The 24,615-nt window shown below is 42.5% G+C and overlaps 1 protein-coding gene across 1 annotated transcript in view; it reads left to right on the forward strand.

The window, feature by feature from the left end:
* The first annotated feature begins 1,163 nt into the window (after positions 1-1,163).
* Positions 1,164-24,615, forward strand: part of LOC120993548 (gastrula zinc finger protein XlCGF57.1-like) — a 33,584-nt gene continuing 10,132 nt past the window's right edge. The window contains exon 1 of the mRNA XM_040422029.1: positions 1,164-1,992. Coding sequence (XP_040277963.1) covers positions 1,164-1,992 — 829 coding nt within the window. The remainder of the gene's footprint in view (positions 1,993-24,615) is intronic.

Consider the following 24,615-nt stretch of genomic DNA (forward strand, 5'->3'; position numbering starts at 1 on the left):
AATCTTACTATCAGGTGACATAAAAAAGGTCTGTTGACTAGTGATGAGCGAGTTCAAAGGATTCAACCGAACTTTGATTCAAAGTTTGGTACGGGTTTCGAACTTGACCCCGAACAACGAATTCTATTGAAGTCAATGGGGACTCGAAATTTGGGGCTGTAAATGGCTGTAAAAAAGTATTCGAAAGGGCTAGAGGACTGCAAAACAATGCAAAATGGGGGTAAGAGCAGTACAATTGTCCTGCAAACAAATGTGGGTAGAGAAATGACTTGAAATAACATAAAATATATAAAAAATAAAAATAAAAATCAGGGGGTGTAATAGGACGTTGAGGAGGCTGTGGTATAGGTGGAAGAGGTGGAAAAATAAGCCAACACTCTTTCTGTTTTCTCTCATCACTACTGTTGACTGAAAATGTTTGCCGTCTATAAATAAATTGCCTCTTAAATCATGAAAAACCAATAGAAATGTAATAAACATGAGTTTAGAGTGTACAGAAGTTTCAATTATCAATAGTTTTGCCAGTTTATGAACTACCAGCACCTTCCCTAATAGACAGAGATACACTATAAATTTTTTATTAATTTATTTATTTAATAAGTAATCTAATAAAAAATTGTTTAGCCCAGGGTTAATGCTACATAGCACATGGGCCGAAGTGTAAAGTTCATAAAGAAATAATATTAAAGTGCAAAAAAAAACTTTATGTGAACACAATAGTATAGACTGATCTGCAGGGTTAATGATCAAACAAAGTGCTAAAAAGTTAAAGTGCAAAAATAAATAGAGGAACATAAGTCTCTGAATATGACATCCAAGGAGAGAAAATCTCCATACAAGACCATTCAAACATAAGTGTGTAATGACCCGGTGTAGCATGGAGCTCTTATGTATATGTATGACAGATAACATGTGGAACCTTGTCAGGGGATGTCAGCAGTGATGAGTGTACGGAAGCAGGTTACATATATTTATGTATTGGTAGCATTCATTATTTTATTTGCAAAGAAAATAAGGACCTTTTATCTTATAAATATGTTCTTATTTCTCCAGGTGAGGACGGGATATGAGGCTACTGGACTTATCTTTTCTCTTCCTCTTGTAAAGTAGAAGATAATCAAGTATAACTTGTCAGTAATAGTACTGAACATAGACTGTGTGAAATGTCGACAAGATCTGAATATAGTAAAGTTTTTGAAAAGAGATCTAAGAAAATTCACCGAGGTGAAAGGTTGTTTAAATGTCCAGAATGTGAGAAATCATTTATTAGAAAAGAACATTTTGTTCAACATCTAAGAATTCACACAGGAGAAAAGCCATATTCATGCTCAGAATGTGAGAAATATTTTACTTCAAAAATAGCAGTAGTGAGACACCAGAGAATTCACACAGGAGAGAAGCCATATTCTTGTCTAGAATGTGAAAAGTGTTTTAGTCTGAAATCACTTCTTGTTGGACATCAGAGAATTCACACAGGAGAGAAGCCTTATTCATGTCCTGAATGTGAGAAGAGTTTTAGTCTAAAAGCATATCTTGTAGATCATCAGAAAATTCACACAGGAGAGAAGCCATTTTCATGCCTAGAATGTGATAAGTGTTTTCGTCAGAAATCCCATCTTTCTCAACATCAGAAAATTCACACAGGAGATAATCCGTATTCATGTCCTGAATGTGAGAAATGTTTTTTTGATAAATCGGGTCTTTTTAAACATCAGAGATCTCACACAGGCGAGAAGCCATTTTCATGCTCAGAATGTGATAAGTGTTTTAGTCAGAAATCACATCTTGATGAACATCAGAAAATTCACACAGGAGAAAAGCCATTTTCATGCTCAGAATGTGATAATAGTTTTAGTCGGAAATCGATACTTATACGACATCAGAGAATTCACACAGGAGAGAAGCCATATTCATGTACTGAATGTGAGAAGTGTTTTAGTGAGAAGTCAATTCTTGCTCAACATCAGAGAATTCACACAGGAGAGAAGCCATTTATATGTACAGATTGTGGGAAAGGATTTAATAACAAATCAAATCTTTTAAAACATTTAAATATTCACACAAGGAAGTAACCATGTGTATGTATAGTATGAGGAAACAGTAATATAGAATCAAGTCTTGCGGCAAATGAAAGAGCTGACAAGTCAGAAGCCACTGTAATTTTTAGATTATATGAAATGTGGAAGGTGTGGAGCTCCACTGTAGGACTCGCTACCTTATGATGTGTTCTTTCTTTTTTTCTGCCAAACTTGTTTTATAATAAATTTTACAATGAGTAAATTCTGACAGAGTAATGTCTCTTTACACTCAGAGAGTCTACCCTTGGCTGTGATGTCCAAAGAGTGCGATCTAAAACAACAACTGAATTTTAAAAGAGCTCTTTGGGAAACTCCCTTTAACTGATTTACTTATAGTAAAACAATAGTAAGGCATTTACAAGACAATTTAATATGAGATTATACTCATCATTTTCATTGTAAGTGTAACCAGTGTCGGACTGGGATGCCTAGGGCCCACCAGTAAAATTTATTTTGGGGGCCCACCATATGGATACATTAAAATATAATTAATAATCTAGCAAGTTTGTTATATGAAAATAGGCTGGTTGAGGTGCTGTACATTGAATATATGTATGTAGTGCAGTAAGTTTACTGTGTTATGTTCCACTTGTGCAGGGGGTGGGAGACTAGGGGCCCACCTTTCTCAGGGGCCCACCAGGGGATTCCCCTGTACCCCTGTGGGCCAGTCCGAGCCTGAGTGTAACCCCTTCAGAGCCAGGTAATTTTGAATTTTTGTTTTTTTGTTTTCTGTTTTACCACAGCCATGATATTTTTATTTCTCCATTGACATGATCATATGAGGGCTTGTTTTCTACAGGACAAGTTGTACTTTCTAATGGCACCATTTATTACTTCACACAAAGTGGGAAGCTGTAAAAAATATATATGTTTGACTATATGGTGAAATTAACTTGTTCTCCTTATTCTATAGGTGAGCATGGTTACAGAGATACCAAATTTGTATAGTTCCACTTCATTTTAAGACACCTGTAAAAATCTATCATATAGAGTCTGTTGACCACCCTTAAAAATAGTTAAAAGAAACAGATTCTCCAGCGCTTAAAAAAATTACTTATTAGTTACATTCATAAAAATAATATAAGGCATTATTTCCCGATTGCGAGTTTTAGGATCATGCAGAGCTTACATTTCACTTTTGAAACCAACTTAGACCTATTACCATACCAGCCTTACTGCACACATCCCCATCTTGCATCAGAGACATATTCAAAAGTTTGGTGGAATTCGAAGTGAGTGATACTATAATATGATTTTGGCCATAAATCAGATAATCCATTACTTATAAGTAAGATCCTAAATATAATATACAATAAAGCAGATTTGTAATTTAAATCAGTAAAAAACTGTGTATCTAAGCAAAGGATCTAATATGCTTCCTGATTAAATACATTTTTGTATAATCTTCTCTCAAATAGTTTTAGGGAATTTTAGAATTTTTTTAAATTAAATGTTCACTACCAGATGTAGCTCTGTGTTCCTTACCGATATCTGCTATACGTTCTGAAATTCTAGTTTTTAGTTTCCTGGTTCTACATCCTACAGATAAATTATTGCAATCGGTACAATAAATATTAAAAACTGCAGGATTGTTGACACAACGGTTAAATTCTTTGATGTCATACACCTTCTTTATTATAAGAAGCATTAAAGTTCCTCTTGTCTGAGCAAAGGTGCTCACATTGCAACTTGAACCTCTATGGTTAGCCAGGTTTTTTGAGTTCTTGGCTATCTGAAGAAATTTGGTTTTAACAAATCTTCCAAAGTCGTCTCTTGTCTATCTACATATTTAACTCCCTTTTCAACAATTTTCTGTAAGAAGACACCTTGATATAATATTGGTAATATATTTGGAAAAATGTTCTTAAGTTAATTTCATTTGCTATAAGCTGTTGACAATATAAGACTGATTGAGTCCTCTCAAGAAACTGAACATAAAGGAAATTATCAAGAGGAAAGAGGAGAAATGAAGATATCCATCCCAGAAGAGAAGCAGTAGATCTGCAAGAAATGATGGATAGTGTTCTTGTATTAACATCTATAGTTCTAATTGTGGAGCAGATAAGGATCTCGGTGAAAGGGCTATGCTTTGTCCCAAGCTTGGACTTTAGACTGTTCCACACGTGATTGCTTGATTTAAACATTGTCACAAGAATTTTAACCATAAAAAGAGACATTTCGTTTGTTTCAGTGAAAACAGTTCAAAGTCTGCACAGAAATTTATCAAAAATTTGATTCTCTCTTCCTCTCCCTCTCTTTGCCCAAAACAAATAAGAAAGACTTAAGTTTCATCTGAATCTGAACTTTTTGAGAAGTTCAAACTGAATCAAGAGCATGATATATTAAAAGACATGAGCCCCTTTTTTGCAGTTGTACTGAGCTGGAGGTGCGGCTGACTCCAGTTATTCTTGCACCCCTGACCAGCTTGTCTGCCCCATAGGCTGACTTTAATCAGTGTAATTATAAAGCTATAGCCTGCTCTCATTGCATTCATTGGAATCTGTCTGGCACCAGGAGAGGTATAAAGTGGGCTCATCATGCATGTTGCTACCTGCATCCCTGGATTTAATGGAGGGCATTATGGCACCAAAAATGGTAAAAAGGATAGTGGAACTTGCACTTCTGAACTTTATGGAGGCCATAATGGCAATTTGCCATTCTTTGTCACTTTAACTACCCAATAATTTTATTTTTAATTAAAAGTGATCAAAAAGTCGCATACAATGCAAAGTGATATCACTGAAAAGAACAGACTGTCCTGCAAAAAATGAGCCCTCACACAGCTCCTACACATAACTTCAAAAAGTTATAGGGATCAGAATATGGTTATAAATTTCTTTTTTCCTCAAAGGTTTTAATTTTTTTCAGTATTAAAGCGGAAGAAAAATTATATATGTGTGGTATCGTTGTAAACATACTGACCTGAAGTATTTTAATTGTGTATTTTTCCAATTCTACACTATTTGGAAAAAAATTCTGCTTCCTACTGCATGTTATGCAACCGTAAATGGTGCCATTAGAAAGTACAACTTGTCCCGCAAAAAATAAGCCCTCATAAGGCTATGTGCATGGAAAAATTAAAAAGCGGGGAGTGAAAAACAAAAACGCAAAAAAAGGAAATCTTAGGGTCCTCAAGGGGTTAAAAGATCCTTTACTACCCGGCAAAGTTTTTAAATTATACCGCACCTCTTCTCTAATTCTAAAAGAGAAAAAAATATTATTAAACAATTGTTTATTCACCATTTGTACCAAAGCACCAAAGCAGGATGTCTTCTCCATAACTGTCCAAAGACAGGATGCGAGAAAATAAACTTTGAAATATGGGAGTTACACTCCAACCCCCCCCCCCAGAAAATGATTTACATAAAATCAAGGTAATTCTAACCCTTTTCTGCCTCATGTTAGATCGTTCATAAGCTTCTCAATAAAATGGAAATGCTTATCATCGATCCATACTGGACTGACTTTTAAAAGGTCCACAAATTGAGGCAAGATAATCAGTTTAATATGTGCTGTCCTGTCTGTTTAAAAAAGGTAGTTTTGACTAAATGATAATTTTAGCTGAAATATAAGAAATTAAAAGCATTAAATTAAGAATATCATAATCATCTACACTTCTAGAAATAAAGTTATCTGATAATTTGTATTGATCACCTATACTCTGGCTAGGTCATCAATATCAGATCAGAGAAAGTCTGAGAACCATGACCTCCACTAATCAGAGTCTGGTGCTCCTTGAGCGCAGCGTAACACATAACACATATTGTAGACAGTACATAGTGTATGTATGTCCATGTTCCCCAGGGGTTATTGGAGTGTATGTACTAGTTAGGGATTATTCAAAACTTTAATGGGATGTGAGGTCCATGTGCCGTTTTTTTCTTGGATATTTGCATTGTCTAAATCTTGTGAATGCACAACACACCACAGCGCATCATCATAGCCTTGAATGCACATGGTGACTGGTTGTGTCTTAGATACATGAAGGAAGCTATAGAATAGAGGTCAGGTTTATGTTATATTTGTTAATACATTAAGTATTAAATTTACAGGGAGCTTATAAAGAAGAATTTTAAAATCTGCAGACAATACAGTTCTCTATAAGGTATTTAATACAGTGGATGGTAATATAGTATTACAGGGGCATTTGGACTCTTGGGAGGAGAAATTTAAAGTAAAGTTTTATCCGAATAAATGAAAGGATAACCACTTGAGTCAAGAAAACCAATTCTCCTATTATATATTATATAGCAAATACATTATAAAATTGTCACCAAAATAGACTTGGATATGTTGGTGGACAGTAAATGTATCATTAGTGATCAATGCCAAGAGGCGGCTGCCAGTGCTGCTCCCACTCTACCATACCAATGCTATCCATGTATTACCTATATGCCAGTTAATATCAATAGATAAATCAAGAAGACCACAATTCAATCTCCATGCCTTCCTTAAATCTTACTATCTCGACAATCAGATGACATGAAAAAGTCTGGTGACTAAAAATATTAGCCATCTATTATCTGATTTGTCCATTAAAACATGAGAAACCAATATAAATGTATTGAACGTGAGTTTAGAGAGTGAAGAAGTTTCAATGATCAATAGTGTTGGCAGTTTATGATAGACAGAGAGCAAGGATTGTCCGGTTTTAGATTTATTAAATAAGTAATCTCCTAAAAAAAAAAAAAAATAAACTCACAAGGGACCGATAAAATCTATGGTACTATCATGGTACTAGGCCGGGGATAATGCTACATAGCACATGGGCCAAAGTGTAAAGTTCATATATAAATAATATTACAGTGCAAAAAACCTTTATATGAACACAATGGTATAGACTGGTCTGCAGGATTAATAATCAACCAAAGTGCTAAAGAGGTAAAGTGCAAAAATAAACAGAGGAACATAAGTCCCTAAATGTGACATCCAAGGAGAGAAAATCTCCATACAAGACCATTCAAGAAGAGGTGTGTAATGACCCGGTGTAGCATGGAGCTCTTATCCATGTGTATGACTGATAAAATCGCAGTAATAGATATAAATAGTTTGGAGGGCACTCAGCTATCTGGTGTTGCAGGGAACCATCAAGCACGCAACTCACAGCTCCGAAACGCGTTTGGTGTATATTGCGCTGACAGTGAGCCGACACAGCTCAGCAGCCGTACCATTACAGTTCCACTCCGGACGCAGAGTCTTTTTGCTTTACAAAGGATTGGTAACGTTATTGCAAGTTTATGTTACACTAACCACAATTAACAATTAATAATTCTTTCAAGTGATAGTTATCTAAAGAACATAAAGAACAAAAAGCTGCCTTTATAGAGGGGACATCAATTACCACTAATATACTGATGTCAGTGAAATTGAGAATTATACAAGGGGAGTTATATGAGACAAAGTGGAGATTTATATATCATTACATTCCAATACCAGCTGGCCAATTATATGAAAACCAACTAAAACATATCATATATTCAGTCATTCATGTTTTATTAGTTTTATTTTTACTTTTTTTGAGAATATCACTGATTTGCTTTTTCAGATTTTAATTACATCACGTCATAATATGAATTACTAATTACATAATGGAATCTTGAAATTTCAAATCATGGGAAATACAGCAATAATATTCTGGGTTTAAAAAAACCCATTTTGGGCAAAATAATGAATCTGAGAAATATGAGGAGAGTGTCAAATAAGGAACGTGGCCCGGTCGTGGTGCTGCTGGTGGAGCTCCTGTTGCAGGGAGAGGACGTGGTCGATCTGTGCCAGCTACACTAACAAGTGAAACACCTTCCTAAGGTGCGAGTAGACAACAGAACCTTAGACATTTTTTGGTCGGGCCTAATGTGGCTCTATGGATGGTGAGGCCAGAACAAGTACAGGCGATAGTACATTGGGTTGCTGACAGTGCCTCCAGTTCCTTTACATTGTCTCCCACCCAGTCTCCTGCTGAAAGATCAGAGTTGGCACCTGCAGCCGATGTCCATCAGTCTTTCACATCACCTTCTTGCAAATCAGCCAAGCAGTCAGAGCCCCAAGTCATGCAGCAGTTTCTTCTGCTTTTTGATGACACTGCTAGCAGGGTTTCCCAGGGCCATCCACCTAGCCCTGCCCCAAAAGTGGAAGAGATTGAGTGCACCAATGCCCAACCACTTATGTTTCAAGATGAGTAGATGGGAGGACCATCGCAGCACGTCTCAGATGATGAGGAAACACAGATGCCAACTGCTGTGGCTTTCAAAAGTGTGCAGACCGACAAGGAGGGCAGGGGTGAAGACTGGGTGGAAGATGATGTGGAGGACGATGAGGTCCTCGACCTTACATGGAATCAAGGTCATGCGAGTGAACTGTGTAGTTTGGAGGAAGAGGCGGTGGTCGCACAGAGCCACCAGCACAGCAGAAGTGGGAGCAGAGTGCAAAAGCGGAGCGGCCGTCCCCTAGACAGTACTCCTGCTACTGCCCACCGCAGCAAGGGATCAAGCACACCAAAGCCAGCTTCAAGGAGTTCCCTGGCGTGGCAGTTCTTCAGACAATGTGCTGACGAAAAGACATGAGTGGTTTGCAACCTGAGTACAACCTGCATGACCAGGAATCTAAGTGTAAAGCACGAGCTGCAATGGAGTAGACACCTCAAAACCCAAGAAAGTTCTCTGGCTGCTCCTGCTTCCTCTTCTGCTGCAGTCTCGGCCTATTCATCCACCACTGGAGTGACAGTGCCACCTGCCACCCCGCAAACAGAGGATCTGCCAGCAACAACACCATCTGGTACACCAAGCATCTCCACTATGTCCCACGGAAGCGTTTAGCTCTCCATCTCCCAAACAGTGGAGCGGAAGAGGAAGTACCCCACTACGCATTCGCGATCCCTGGCCCTGAATGCCAGCATTTAAAAATTATTGGCCTTTGAAATGCTGTCATTCCGTCTGGTGGAGACGGAGAGTTTTGAAAGCCTTATGGCGGTAGCTGTCCCACAGTACGTCGTGCCCAGCAGCCACTGCTTTTACATTCGTGCCATCCCTTCCCTGCACAACCAAGTGGGGGACACAATCAGGTGTGCACTGCGCAACGCCATCTGTGGCAAGGTGCACCTCACTATGGATACGTGGACCAGTAAGCATGGTCAGGGACGTTATATCTCCATAACAGCACACTGGGTAAATGCAGTGGCGGCTGGGCCTGAGGCGGATAGCAGTTTGCCACATGTACTTCCACCACCGAGGATTGCAGGGCGCTTTAGTTTGCCTCCTGTTGCTTCCTCCTCCTACTCTGCTTGCTTATCCTCTACCGGCTCCTCATCTGGTCAGCGTAACACCTTCACCACCAACTTCAGCACAGCCAGGGGTAAATTACAGCAGGCAGTTTTAAAACCTCTGTTTGGGGAAAAAACCCACACCGCGCAGGAGCTGTGGACAGGCCTTGAACAACAATGAGTGGTTGGTGCCAGTGAGTCTCAAGCTCGGCCTGGTGGTGTGCGATAAAGTGCCAGACTGTGTGAGCAGCAGCAGGCGATATTGGAGATTCAGCTGCAGCACGCACGGGTGAGTCACTCTGCTGAACAGCACCACTTCACCACCAATGACTGGGCCTCCATGCGAAACCTGTGTTCCTTGTTGCAGTGTTTCGAGTACTTCACCAACATGGCCAGTGCCAATAATGCTGCTCTCAGGGTTACTATCCCACTTCTATGCCTCCTTGAAAATACGCTGCTGGTGATGATGGAAGCGCATGTGGCACAGGAGGAGGAAGAGGGATCATTTCGTTGGATTTCTAGCCAGTCATTCACAAGTGGCTCCGAGGGTGGCTTCCTGAACCCACAAACGCCAAGGTGCACAATTGTCCAGCCAGAGCACAGTTCTGGAGGATGACGAGGTGGATGAGGAGGAGATGGAGTTGGAGGAACCTTGTTTAGAGCAGGGTGTAACCCAGACCAGCTCATGGCCATCACTGATGCGTGGCTGGGGGGATACAGAGGACACAGACGATACACTTCCCACAGAGGACAGATTTTCATTGCCTCTGGGCAACCTGGCACACATGAGCGATTACATGCTGCAGTGTCTCTGCAACGACCGCCGAGTTGCCCACATTCTAACTTGTGCTGATTACTGGGTGGCCACGCTGCTGGATCCCCCTTACAAGGACAACATACTGTCCTTAATTCCCTCACTGGAGCGTGTTCGTAAGATGCTCGAGTACAAGCGCATGCTGGTAGATGCGCTGCTGGTGGCATTGCCACCTGACAGCGGGGGCACAGTGAAAGCTCAAGGCGAAGGCTGAGGAGGAGGAAGAGGTCACCAACGCAGCTGGGGCACCACCAGCACCTCAGAAGGCAGGGTTAGCATGGACAAAATGTGGAAAAGCTTTGTCAGCACACCAGAACAACCAGCACCACCAGCTGATATGGAACGTCTTAGCAGGAGGCAGCATTTCACCAATATGGTGGAGCAGTATGTGTGCACACGCCTACACGTACTGAATGACGGGTCTGCCCCCTTCAACTTCTGGGTCTCCAAATTGGGCACATGGCCTGAGCTTGCCCTTTACGCCTTGGAGGTGCTGGCCTGCCCTGCAGCCAGTGTATTATCTGAACGTGTGTTTAGCATGGCAGGAGCGGTTATCACAGACAAGCGAAGCCGCCTGTCCACAGCCAATGTGGACAAGCTCACGTTCATTAAAATGAACCAGGCATGGATCCCACAGGACTTGTCCGTACCTTGTGCAGAATAGACATGTATACCGGCACTAACCAGCCATTGTTATACTGCAGCGCAATTCCTCATTCTTGTATTTTGGATTTTTCCCACTCTTTTGGGGTGTACCCTAAAAAAAAAAAATATATATTTTCCACCGCGGCTTCCACCTACACCGTAGCGGTGTAGTTGGAAGCCGCGGTGGAAAATATTTTTTTTTTTTTATTAGGGTACACCCCAAAAGAGTGGGAAAAATCCAAAATACAAGAATGAGGAATTGCGCTGCAGTATAACAATGGCTGGGTAAGGCCGGTATACATGTCTATTCTGCACAAGGTACGGACAAGTCCTGTGGGATCCATGCCTGGTTCATTTTAATGAACGTCCACCGCCTCATCAAAATCCTACACCATATGGACCTCCACCTCTTAAATTAAATATTTTTTTTGCACATATTTTATGTAATTTCACTAATTGGTCTGTTACATTTTCGAGTGAAATTCACCAATTTTGGGGTGTGATATACCACTGCTACACCTATTAGGTTGAAAAAATTCACAAATTTTTCTGTTACATTTTCATGTGAAATTCACCAATTTGAGGGTGTGATATACCACTGCTATACCTAATAGACGGGTAAAAAAAAAAATCACGAATTTCTCTGTTACATTTTCAGGTGAAATTCACAAATTTTTTGGGGTGATATACCACTGATATACGTAGTAGACAGGTAAAAAAATTCACAAATTTGTCTGTTACATTTTCGGGTGAAATTCACCAATTTTTGGGTGTGATATACCACTGCTATACCTAGTAGACAGGTAAAGAAAATTCAATAATTTGTCTGTTACATTTTGGGTGAAATTCACCAATTCTTAGGTGTAATATACCACTCCTATACCTAGTATTCAGGGAAAAAAAATCACTAATTTGTCTATTACATTTTAAGGTGAAATTCACCAATTTTTGGGTGTCATATACCACTCCTATACCTAGTACACAGGTAAAAAAAAAAAATCACAAATTTGTCTGTTACATTTTTGTGTAAAATTCAGAAATTTTTGGGTGTGATATACCACTGATATACATAGTAGACAGGGGGAAAAAAAATCACAAATTTGTCAGTTACTTTTTCGTGTAAAATTCACACATTTTTGGGTGTGATATACCTAGTAGACAGGGGAAAAAAATTCACTAATTTGTCTGTTACATTTTCAGGTAAAATTTAAAAATTTTTGGTGTCACATACCCCTGCCATATCTAGTAGACAGGTAAAAAAAATTCACTAATTTGTCTGTTACATATTCGGGTGAAATTCACCAATTTTTGGTGTGATATACCACGGCTATACCTAGTAGACTAGTAAAAAAAAAATCACAAATTTGTCTGTTACATTTTTGGGTGAAATTCACCAATTTTTTGGTGTGATATACACCTCCTATACCTAGTATTCAGGTAAAAAAACAAATCACTAATTTGTCTGTTACATTTTCGGGTGAAATTCACCAATTTTTGGGTGTGATATACCACTGCTATACCTAGTAGACAGGTAAAAAAAATTCAATAATTTGTCTGTTACATTTTCGGTTAAAATTCACCAATTTTTGGGTGTGATATACCACTGCTATACCTAGTAGACTGGTAAAAAAAAAATCACTAATTTGTCTGTAACATTTTCGGTGAAATTCACCAATTTTTGGCTGTGATATACCCCTGCTCTACCTAGTTGACAGCTTAATAAATTTCACTAAGTTTTCTTTTACATTTTCACGTGACATTTAACAATTTTTGGCTGTGATAGACCACTGCTCCACCTAGTAGACAGGTTAATAAATTTCACTAGTTTTTCTGTTACATTCTTGGGTTGACATTTTCCAATTTTTTTGACGTGAATAAACCCCTGCTCTGCATAGTTGACAGGGACCGAATTTTTTTTAAATAATCTGTTCCATTGGTGGGTGACATTAACCCATTTCTGGCGATGAAAAACACCTACTCTGCATAGGTGACAAGGACTAAAATTCGTATTTAATTGGCCCTTTCCTTTGATCCTTCTGCTTTAATAATTTGTCCCACATTTACGCTTCATCCCATTGCAGCCATTGACCTTCTTTGGATGAGGTCTCCCTTTCTCATGCTCCCTCTCTGGCGTGGAAACCTGATTCGCCAATAACCGTGATCAACATGGTAGGCTCAGAAAAGAACATCGAAAGTTGATAGAGAAAATATCCAAATGGATGGTGGATGTCACATGAGAACGTGCGATCAGGCAGAAGTTATCTAGAGTCAACAAAGCGGCAGCAGGGCCTCTCCTGGCTAACGATTCCAAATCCAAAATACCCCAGCGACATTCCCTATAATTTTTTATTAATCATTCCAATAACAGGGCATCTTAAGAGTCCTGTATTGTTATTTATCGTCACTACCTCCCCAAGTTGGGAGTGGGTAATTTCTGTGCGCCCCCTCCTTTCCTTCGATTCTTCTGCTTTAATATTTTTTCCCATATTTCCGCTTGATCAAAATAAAATTTCATCCATTCATCTCCCTTGGATGTGGTCTCTCTTTCTCAGGCTCCATCTCCAGCGTGGGACCCTGATTCGCCGATAACCGTGATCAACATGGTAGGCTCAGAAAAGAACATTGAAAGTTGATAGAGAAGATATCTAATTAGATGGTGGACGTCACAGGAACGTGCGATCAGGCAGAAGTTATCTAGAGTCAACAAAGCGGCAGCAGGACCTCTCCTGTCTATCGTTTCCTAATCCAAAATACAGCAGTGACATTCACTGTAATTTTTAATTAATCATTCAAATAACAGGGCATCTTAAGAGTCCTGTATTGTTATTTATAGTCACTACCTCCCCGAGTCGGGAGTGGGTAATTGCAGCGCGCCCCCTCCTTTCCTTCAATTCTTCCGTTTTAATAGCTTCTCCCACAATTCCGCTCGATCACAATTACATTTCTTCCATTGATCTCCCTTGGATGTGGTCTCTCTTTCTCACGCTCCCTCTCTGGGGTGGAACCCTGATTCGCTGCGAACCGTGATCAAAATGGTAGGTGCAGAAAAGAACATCGAAAGTTGATAGAGAAGATATCTAATTGGATCGTGAACATCACGGGGACGTGCGACATGGTGCGTATGTTTGCACACGCCTACACGAACTGACTGATGGTTCTGCCCCCTGCAACGTCTGGGTCTCCAAATTGGGCACATGGCCTGAGCTTGCCCTTTACACCTTGGAGGTGCTGGCCTGCCCTACAACCAGTGTATTGTCTGAACGTGTGTTTAGCACAACTGGAGGGGGTTATCACAGGTTATATTTCCCAATGTTTTGGGGTGTACCCTAATTTAAAAAAATAAAAATAAATTTAAAACCAAAAAGCAGTGTAGGCTACCTCCTCCTCTTCCTCCGCCGCTTCGACCTACACCGCCACATCCACCGCCTCCTCAACCTCATACTCCATATGGACCTTGTCCTCCTAGATCAAGATTATTATTTTTTATTTTTACATATTTTATGTTATTTGAAGTCATTTCCCTATCCACATTTGTTTGCAGAGCACTTGCCATGCTCTTAACCACATTTAGATGCCATTTGCAGCACTCTAGCCCTTTCCATTATATTTTTACAGCCATTTTAGTGCTAAAATGTTCAGGTCCCCATTGACTTCAATGTGGTTCGGGTTCGGGGTCAAGTTCGGGTGCCGAACTCAAACTTTTTTGTGAAGTTAGAACCCGAACATACAGGTGTCCGCTCAACTCTAATGTCAATTTGATGTTGATATTGTATGTGTATTAAATCCGCTATGGGTCTATTGGACTCACTGCACATACAATCCACTTGTAAGTTCATTCAAAAGCATATCAGATATAATATGCCCACAGTAGTATGCCACATTCAATTTTAATATTTCACTTTGGGCTGTCCGTGCACTAGAACCACAACAATAGGATTCTGCTGTGGTCTTTTTCTTACATTTGGTGAATTTAGGTGAAAAAGTAGCATGTTCTAGCTAAGGCTTTTTTAGGTGCCTCTAAAAATCGAAAATTAAAAGGCATAACCAAAAAATATCAATTAAAATGCTTGTAAACACATTTCATGTCCCAAAAAAAAAACACAACTAAAAGAATTTCTAAAATGCATTAGTGCATTACTTGCACATTATATTTTTGTTTTTTCATTATTTCCCCCCCCTAAACCCCTGCACAGTTATGTGGGGGGAGAACAACTCCTATCTGAATGACTGGAGTAGTAGTCATTGTGAGGCTAATGTCCAGGTGAGGATCTGTCACTATTGTTCTGTGGACAATCACACGTCTCTGTGAATGTGGTAGACGATACGCAAGGCGCGGCTTTATCTATACATTACAGGGGAGCGATGTTGACACATGACATTTTTATTTGCATTTGTCTCAGTGACAAGTTTAAAGGGGTTATATGACAATTTTGTAAAAATTATTTTATTTATGCTTTAATTGACAGAACAAGAGCAAGATAAGGGAAAAAGTGATTTAATTATCCCCTTAAGGACCTCTGCCGTATATGTATGGCGGAAGTCCAGTCCCTAAACATGGTGCCCGATCGCACGTGCAGCTGGCGCCATAGCCGCCAGGTTTCTGCTATTTTAAAAAGCAGAGACCCGCGGCACATGTATGCGATCAGTCATACGGCTGATTGCATGCATTTTACCCTTCATATGCCGTGGTCAAATGTGACCACGGCATCTGATCAGTCCAGAAGCTCCCAGCTCCGGTAACAGCGTTCCCCTACTGAGATCGGGGAACCTTTTCCATTGCTGAAATAGTTTGAAGCCTCAAGCAGGCTTCGGTGTCTATTTCAGGAATATACCAATACAGGCCACTAGATGGCAGCATTGCATTGTTATATTCCAAATGAAGTGTTCAATGATGGCTATATAGCCATCAATGAACACAATTGGCAATCTGATGATTGCCAGTTATTGTCACCCAAGGTGACTTAAAAGAACAAAAAAAAAATGTAAAAACAAATTAAAAAAATATAATAAAAAAACCTGAAAGTTCAAATCACCCCCATTTTCTAAAAATAAAAATACATTATGGACATCGCCACATGCAAAAATGCCCATACAATTAAAATATAAAAATATTAATGGCCTATGGCAAATGGCGTAACAGGAATAAAATAAAAACAGGCAATTTGCAATTTTTTGTCATTTCAACTACCCAATAATTTTTTTATTAAAAGTGATCAAAAAGTTGCACACACTGAAAATTGGTATCACTAAAGAGAACAGCTCGTCCTGCAAAAAATGAGCCCTCACACAGCCCCGTACACATAACTACTAGTGATGAGCGAGCACCAAAGTATCCGGGTGTTAGGCCCGAACACATAGCTATGCTCGTGTGCTCGGCCGAATAATGGAAGTCAATGGCAGACAACCAGGCACCTCCTGCTCTGAAGAGGGGAGGGTGCCTGGTCCATTGGAAAAGGTCAGAAAATGACAGAAACACTACCGAAATGGATCGGGAACAGCATGGGGACGATGTCTGGATGCATCTTGGACTCCCAAGTCGCTGCCGGGAACCATGTTGTCCGAGTTGTACGCCACTTTTACAGAGTGACAAAAATACGCACAAAACCCCCCAAAAATTATAAATTTCACAGGAAAAATTGTTAGGAAACATTCTTTCCTGTATATTTACTTGTATATAAAGTGCAAGTGCTGCCAAAAATTACAAGCAAGAGGCACTCCGATACAGCCTGTATTTCACATAAAGGAGGGCCTCATTCACATTGTGGTACAATTGTTCAGGTAGTGGGACTCCTACACCCATAAAGCCTATGCACTAAGGGAAAGGGCTGCCAAAAATTACAAGGAACCGGCACTCCAAAACAACCTTTATTACACATAAAAGAGGGCATCATACACACCCTTAAAAAATTATGATTGATGGTGTGCTAGTGACCCTCTAAAACATTAGGAGCAAGGGCCTGCTGGTGACCATCTAAAATATTAGGGGTAAGGGTCTGTTGCTGAGCTGACCCTCTAAAACATTATATGCAAGTGCCTGCAGATAAGCAGACGCTCTAAACATTATTTGCGAGTGCATGCTGTTCAGCTGACGCTCTAAAACATTATATGTGAGTGTCTGCAGATGAGCTGACGCTCTAAAACATTATATGCGAGTGCCTGTAGATGAGATGACGCTCTAAAACATTATATGTGAGTGCCTGCAGATGAGCAGACGCTCTAAAACATTATATGCGAGTGCCTGTCGATGAGCTGACACTCTAAAACATTATATGGGAGTGCATGCTGTTCAGTTGAGGACCTGCAGTTGAGCTGACCCTATAAAAAAAATTAGAATGGAGGGAATATATACAATCTGGATGAGGAGGAAGAGAAAACAAAATTCAACCATATATTCTATTTTTGTGGCGGAAAAGATGCATTGGAATACACTACAGTAGATTGAGTACATTATAGACAATACATTAAAATTGCCTTTATGTTCATGATCAGCTCAGCTCTCCTCTGGTGGAGTTGAGAAGTCAGGGGCAATCCAGGCCTTGTTCATTTTTATCTGAGTCAACCTGTCAGCATTGCCAGTGGACAAGCGGATACGCTTATCTGTTATAATGCCACCAGCAGCACTAAATACACGCACAGACAAAACGCTGGCGGCAGGTACAGGCCAGCACCTCCAAAGCGTAGAGCGCAAGTTCGTGCCATGTGTTCAGCTTGGACACCCAGTAGTTGTAAGGCACTGAGGAATCATTTACACCGGGTTCACACCTGAGCGTTCTGAAAGGAGCGCTCTGTATGCGCGATTGTACGGGCGTTTACAAGCGCGCATACAGAGACAAGCGAACACACAGTGTCGCGCGTTCCCGAAAGTCTATGTACGGGAACGCGCGACAAACGCCCCAAAAAACGCTCAAGTACTTGTTTAAGCGTCGGGCGTTTTACAGCGCGATCGTACGCGCTGTAAAACGCCCAGGTGAGAACCATTCCCATAGGGAAGCATTGGTTTCTCCTTGTTGTGCGTTTTACAGCGCGTAGGAACGCGCTGTAAAACGCTCAGGTGTGAACTGAGTGTCAGGAGGCTGACACGGTCTGCTATGTATTTCTTCACCATCTTCCAAAACTTTTCCCTCCTTGTATCACTAGGCCGGGCTTCAGGGTGAGGTTGCTGGCGGGGTGTCATGAAAGTGTCCCATGCCTTGGAGACTGTTGCCCTGCCTTTGTTGGAACTGCTGTGTGTTCCCATTGTCTCCCTTCCTCGGTTGCCTAATGAAGTACGGACTCTGCCGGGCGCGTTGTCAGATGGAAATTTTTTGAGCAATCTCTCAACAAGTACCTTCTGGTATTGCACCATTTTACTCGTCCTCAAAACCACAGGAATGAGAGATGAGAAGTTCTCTTTGTAGCGGGGGTCGAGAAGAGTGAACACCCAGTAATCAGTGTTATTTAAAATGCGTATAACGCAGGGGTTGTGGGAAAGGCAGCCTAACATGAAGTTAGCCATGTGTGCCAGAGTACCAACAGGCAAGACGTCGATGTCGACACCAGGGTGACTCTCCATCTAATCTTCCTCCATCTCCTCCTCCTCCTCTTCTGACCATCCACGCTGAACAGATGGAATTAAGGTTCCATGGGTACTACCCTCTGTAGCAGAGGCAACTGTCTCCAGCTCCTCCTCCTCTTCATGATCAATTCGCACTGAGAAGACGAACTGTGGGTGGTCTAGGTATCACCCTGTGTAATGTCCTCCCCCATTTCCTCGTCAGCCACATTCAGAGCGTCGTCCTTAATTGTGAGCAGCGAACATTTGAGTAGACACAGCAGTGGGATGGTTACGCTGATAATAGCGTTATCGCCACTAACCATCTGTGTGGATTCATCAAAGTTTTTTAAAACCTCACAGAGGACATCAATGCCCACTCTTCGCTTGTGAATAGTGACAGTTGACTCAAAAGGCGACGATTATGTTGCTGCTGGTATTCCACAACTGCCCTCTGCTGCTCACAAAGCCGGGCAAACATGCAGAACGTAGAGTTCCAGCAAGTGCTCACGTTGCACAATAGTCGTGAGCTGGAAGCTGCAAGCGCTGCTGCAGCATTGACATACCGGCTGAAGCTCCGGACGACTTGCAAAAATGGGCACACATGTGCCGCGCCTTCATTAGTAGCTCTGGCAAATTGGGGTAGGTTTTGGTAAACCGCTGAACCACTAAGTTTAAGACGTGGGTTAGGCATAGGATGTGTGTCAGGTTGCCGAGCTTTAAAGCCGCCACCAAGTTACGGCTATTGTCAGACACAACCATGCCTGGTTGTATGTTGAGTGGAGAGAGCCACAGCTCGGTCTGGTCCATTATACCCTGCCAAAGCTCTTTGGCGGTGTGCTGTTTGTCCCCTAAGCAGATCAGCTTCAGTACGGCCTGTTGACACTTCCCCACAGCAGTGCTACACTGTTTCCAGCTAGCGACTGATGGCTGACTGGTGCTGGAGGTGGAAGTGGAGGCGGATAAGGCGGAGGACGAGAAGTGGGGGATGGAGCCAGTAACATAGCTGCTAGCGGAGACCATGATAGACGTAGGGCCCTCAATTCTGGGCGTGGGTAGCACCTGTGCCATCCCAAGGTACGACTCACTCCCGGCCTCCACAACATTCACCCAGTGTGCGGTCAGGGAAATGTAGCGTCCCTGGCCACCAGCTCTTGTCCATGTGTCCGTGGTTAAGTGGATCTTCCCAGAAACTGCATTGGTCAAGGTACGGGTTATGTTGTGGGACACATGCTGGTTTAAGGTGGGCACGGCATACCGTGAAAAATAGTGGCAGGTGGGGACTGCGTACTGAGGGACGGCCACCGACATTAGGCTGCGGAAGTTCTCAGTGTCCACAAGCCTAAATGGCAACATTTCAAGGGCTAGTAATTTTGAAATTTGGCAATTTAGTGCTATGACCTGTGGGTGGGTGGGTATTTGTGCTTGCGTTGAAATGACTGTGTTATGGACATTTGGACGCTGCGATGGGACAGAGAAGTGGATGTTGTTGCTGATGGTTAATGAGAAGGTCTAGGTGCAGGGCGAGGGGCATCCCGGCCAGCGCCTTTGAGAGGGCCAGCAGTGCGTAACACAGGAGAAGAGGAGGCAGTGGTGTTACCCGCAGACCCAGATTGTGGACCCAGGGTTTGACCCACTTATTAAGGTGCTTTGATGCCATGTGCCGAATCATGCTGGTAGTGGTGAGGTTGCTAGTGTTCACGCCCCGGCTCATTTTGGTATGGCACAGGTTGCAAACTACCACTGCGTAGATTTACGCATGAGGATGCTCAGTGTAACGGTTGCGGGCCTGTTTGGTGTGGAACGACTTCTCCCTTTTGGAACCCCTCTGCTTCTTCCAGCCTGTTGCGGTGCTGCAGATCCCTCCCCCTCTGTACTGCTGTCCTCACTCGGCTTTTCACCTTCCTATGTTGGGTCAGTGACCTCATCGTCCACTACCTCCTCTTCCACTTCCTCACTCTGCTCATCCTCTTGTCTTGACCTAACCACAACCTCAGTGATTCACTACTGTGTCTCATCATCATCCACCTAGTGAACGAGTGATTGCCGTTCACCACCGTCATCTTCTTGAGACTGTGAAGGCTCAAAAGGTTGGGAATCAGGGCACCCAATCTCATGTTCGTCTTCAAGCGTGCTTGCAAGAGAGCCCTATGAATATACGAGTGTGGGATCAATTGTTTGGCCAGACTCTCCATGGTGGGAGGAATGATGATCTGAGTGAGGATTTGGTTGACCAGGCTCTTGGCTACAGAGACTGGACTTGGTGGAAGAGAGGGTGGTGCTTAACCGACTGGAAGCATTATCTTCAGCAATCCAACCAACCAACTGTTCGCACTGGTTCGACTTGGACAGTGTTGTTGTGCGCTGCCCAATTAAGTTGGACATGAAGCTGGGTACGTTTTTTTTATTTATTTTTTGTGGTGCACTGGCAGCAGCCACAGTTTCATTGCGCCCAGGGCCATGGCCTCTGCATTCGCCATCAGCATCCCGCCCACTTCCCTGTCCCTTAGTGCTCGCCTTCTTCATAATAATGGTATTGTCACTAGATGTGGCGCAGATTTTTTGACTGTCTGCTAAAGACACAGTTTTCGGATGCAGGACAGTATATGACAGAACAACACATAATATGGACAGTAGATTAGGCCCAGATTATCGAAAAAATAATATAACAAAAACGAAGACAGGTGCACTCTGCTGTCTTACTAACCCTCGTACTGGTGTAAAATTGAAAATTAGCCAACATATCCTGCTTGGAGGACATGTCTGAGCCCGAGCACCGCGCCAAGGTTTCTCAAGTAGCTCTGGACCTAACGCTAAACCTACCTGGGCCGTATGGGCAATACCAGGTGCCCGTGGGCGAATTACAGGAGCGCAAGGTCCGACTCAAAGCAATCTCCCAGTAATCTCCAGCATGTGACCATGCATACAAAGGGAGGAGGCAGAGAGCTCTGATCCCCACCCAAGACTGGCTGATATAGCCCAGGCCTCACATGTGCACCAGAATGCTGCCTGTGGATGGAAATAAAGGCACATTTAGACTAGGAGTTTCTACACCTCCAAAAAATTCTAAATACAAACTTCAAATTGGCGTGGTATTAAAAAGCAGGAAGTGCTCAACCCCATATGCAGTGGTGCATCTATACCGGGGCAGATCCTGCACTTGTGGTCCGCTGCTAATGGCAATCCTAAGCAAAAATGCATACAATGGAGGATGCCTGCAGCGGACCACAAGTATCATAATGGACATCCTACACAGGATAGCAAATATGTGGATGTGATAAACAGTATAAATAATATAACAAAAACAAAGACAGGTGCACTCTGCGGTCTTACTAACCCTCGTACTGGTGTAAAATTGAGAATTAGCCAACATATCCTGCTTGGAGGACATGTCTGAGCCCGAGCACCACGCCAAGGTTTCTCAAGTAGCTCGAGACCTAACGCTAAACCTACCTGGGTCGTATGGGCAATACCAGGAGCCCGTGGGCGAATTTAAGGAGTGCAAGGTCCGACTCAAAGCAATCTCCCAGTAATTTCCAGCATGTGACCATGCATCCAAAATATCCTGCTTGGAGGACATGTCTGAGCCAGAGCACCGCATCAGATTATTGTAAACTGCAGTACAGACACTGTTTTCTGATGTAGTTTATATTTATATTAAAAATTTTTCCCTATATCTGGCCCTGACAACCACACAAGGTGTTGAAGCACAAATCACACAATTCATGGATTACACCGTTGACAGGAAAAATGTGGATTTATTATGGGGAAAAAAAGGGTTTTCTGTATTTCAATTTTTTCCCTATATCTGGCCCTGACAACCACACAAGTTATTGCAGCGCAGATCACGCAATTCACGGATGACACCATTGACAGCAAAAATGTGGATAGATTATGGAAAAAAACAATGTTTTCTCTGTTTAAATTTTTTCCCTATATCTGGCCCTGACAACAACACCAGTTATTGCAGCGCAGATCACTCAATTCACGGATTGCCTGTCAGCGCTAGAGCAAAATTTCAGCCTTCCCGCTCACCGCCTCATATGCGACATGCCCACAAGGAGGAACTCCACCTTGCACATGCTGGCCAGACTGTACGAGCAGCAGCAGGCGATAGTGGAGTTTCAGCTGCAGCACGCACGGGTCAGTCGCTCGGCGGAACAGCACCACTTCACCACCAATGACTGGGTCTCCATGCGAGACCTGTGTTCCTTGTTGCGCTGTTTTGAGTACTCCACCAACATGGCCAGTGCCGATAACGCCGTTCTCAGCGTTACTATCCCACTTCTATGCCTCCTTGAAAAAACGCTCCTGGCGATTATGGAAGAGGTTGTGGCACAGGAGGAGGAGGAGGGAGAGTAATCATTTTGTAGGGTTTCCAGGCCAGTCATTCCCAAGTGGTTCTGAGGGTGGGTTCCTGCACCCACAAACCCAAAGTACACAATTGTCCAGTCAGGTCACAGTTCTGGAGGATGAGGAGGTGGAGGATGAGGAGATGGAGGAGGAGAAACCATGTTCACAGCAGGGTGGCACCCAGACCAGCTCCTGGCCATCACTGGTGCGTGGATGGGGGTATACAGAGGACACAGACGATACACCTCCCACAGAGGACAGCTTTTCGTTGCCTCTGGGCAGCCTGGCACACATGAGCGATTACATGCCGCAGTGTCTCCGCAACGACCGCTGAGTTGCCCACATTCTAACTTGGGCTGATTATTGGGTGGCCACGCTGCTGATCCCCGTTACAAGGACAACATACCGTCCTTAATTCCCTCACTGGAGCGTGATCGTAAGATGCGCGAGTACAAGTGCACGATGGTAGACGCGCTGCTGGTGGCATTCCCACCTGACAGCGGGGGCACAGTGAAAGCACAAGGCGAAGGCAGAGGACGAGGAAGAGGTCAGCAACGCAGCTGGGGCACCGCCAGCACCTCAGAAGCATGGCCGAAATGTGGAAAAGCTTTGTCAGCACGCCACAACAACCAGCACCACCAGCTGATATGGAACAAAAAAAAAAGGGCAGGAGTTTGAATTGATTTTATTGTGACATGCCTGTTATCTACCATTGTCTGTGAGTAGAATAAAACCATTTTTACCAACAACTAAGAGGGTACTTCACTATATGCCGGTCATTTAATCCTACAGAGGAGGCGATCAGAGGAGGATCGAACCCCTTGAGAGAGGAGGACGGAGGCTAATACCCTGATTCTTTCACCTGTGCAGCGTTCGACTGAATCTTAAGCAGCGCGGTTTCAAACCTTTTTATTGCATGACTCTCGAGTGTGAATTACCCACCACACCACATCGGAACCAGCAGCGCAAGTAACTGTCCGTGTTCTGGGACACAGGACTGACATTTCTATTTTCTTTATTTCATACAGCTGATATGGAACGTCTTAGCAGGAGGCAGCATTTCACCGACATGGTGGAGCAGTATGTGTGGACACGCCTACATGTACTTAATGACGGGTCTGCCCCCTTCAACTTCTGGGTCTCCAAATTGGGCACATGGCCTGAGCTTGCCCTTTACGCCTTGGAGGTGCTGGCCTGCCCTGCAGCCAGTGTATTATCTGAACGTGTGTTTAGCACGGCAGGGGGCATCATCACAGACAAGCGCAGCCGTCTGTCCACAGCCAATGTGGACAAGCTCACGTTTATTAAAATGAACCAGGCATGGATCCCTCAGGACTTGTCCGTACCTTGTCCAGAATAGACATGTATACCGGCACTAACCAGCCATTGTTATACTGCAGTGCAATTGCTCATGTTTGTATTTTGATATTTCACACTCTTTTGGAGTGTACCCTAATTTTAAAAAATTAAATTAAAACCAAAAACCTGTGTTGCCTACCATTTCCTCCTCCACCGCCGCTTCCACTTACACTGCTACGTCCATCGCCTCCTCAAACTCCTACTCCATATAGGTGTATAGTACCACTGCTATACCTAGTAGGCCAGTTAAAAAAAAAAATTAAAAAGAAGAAGGTAAAGGACGGCTCTACCTCCTGGTTTGGGATGGCCAGGTGCACCTATCTGATGTCGCACTCAAGGCACCAAAGTTATAAATCAAAAGAAAAGATGGGCACTCTAATATCCGGAACCAACAGGTAGTATAATCACACTATTTATTCAAAATAAAATCAATGGCATATAGTAGCATCAATAGCATAAAACAGAAACAATAAATCCAATATCTAAAATACAGGCCTGTGGACACTATAAGATAAAATACAATATGCTAATAACTAATATAAAATATATAATAGCCGCTGAGAATGGACGCTTAATTGTT

Source organism: Bufo bufo, chromosome 3 (genome assembly GCF_905171765.1).
Source record: "Bufo bufo chromosome 3, aBufBuf1.1, whole genome shotgun sequence".
In the NCBI taxonomy this organism is placed as follows: domain Eukaryota; kingdom Metazoa; phylum Chordata; class Amphibia; order Anura; family Bufonidae; genus Bufo; species Bufo bufo.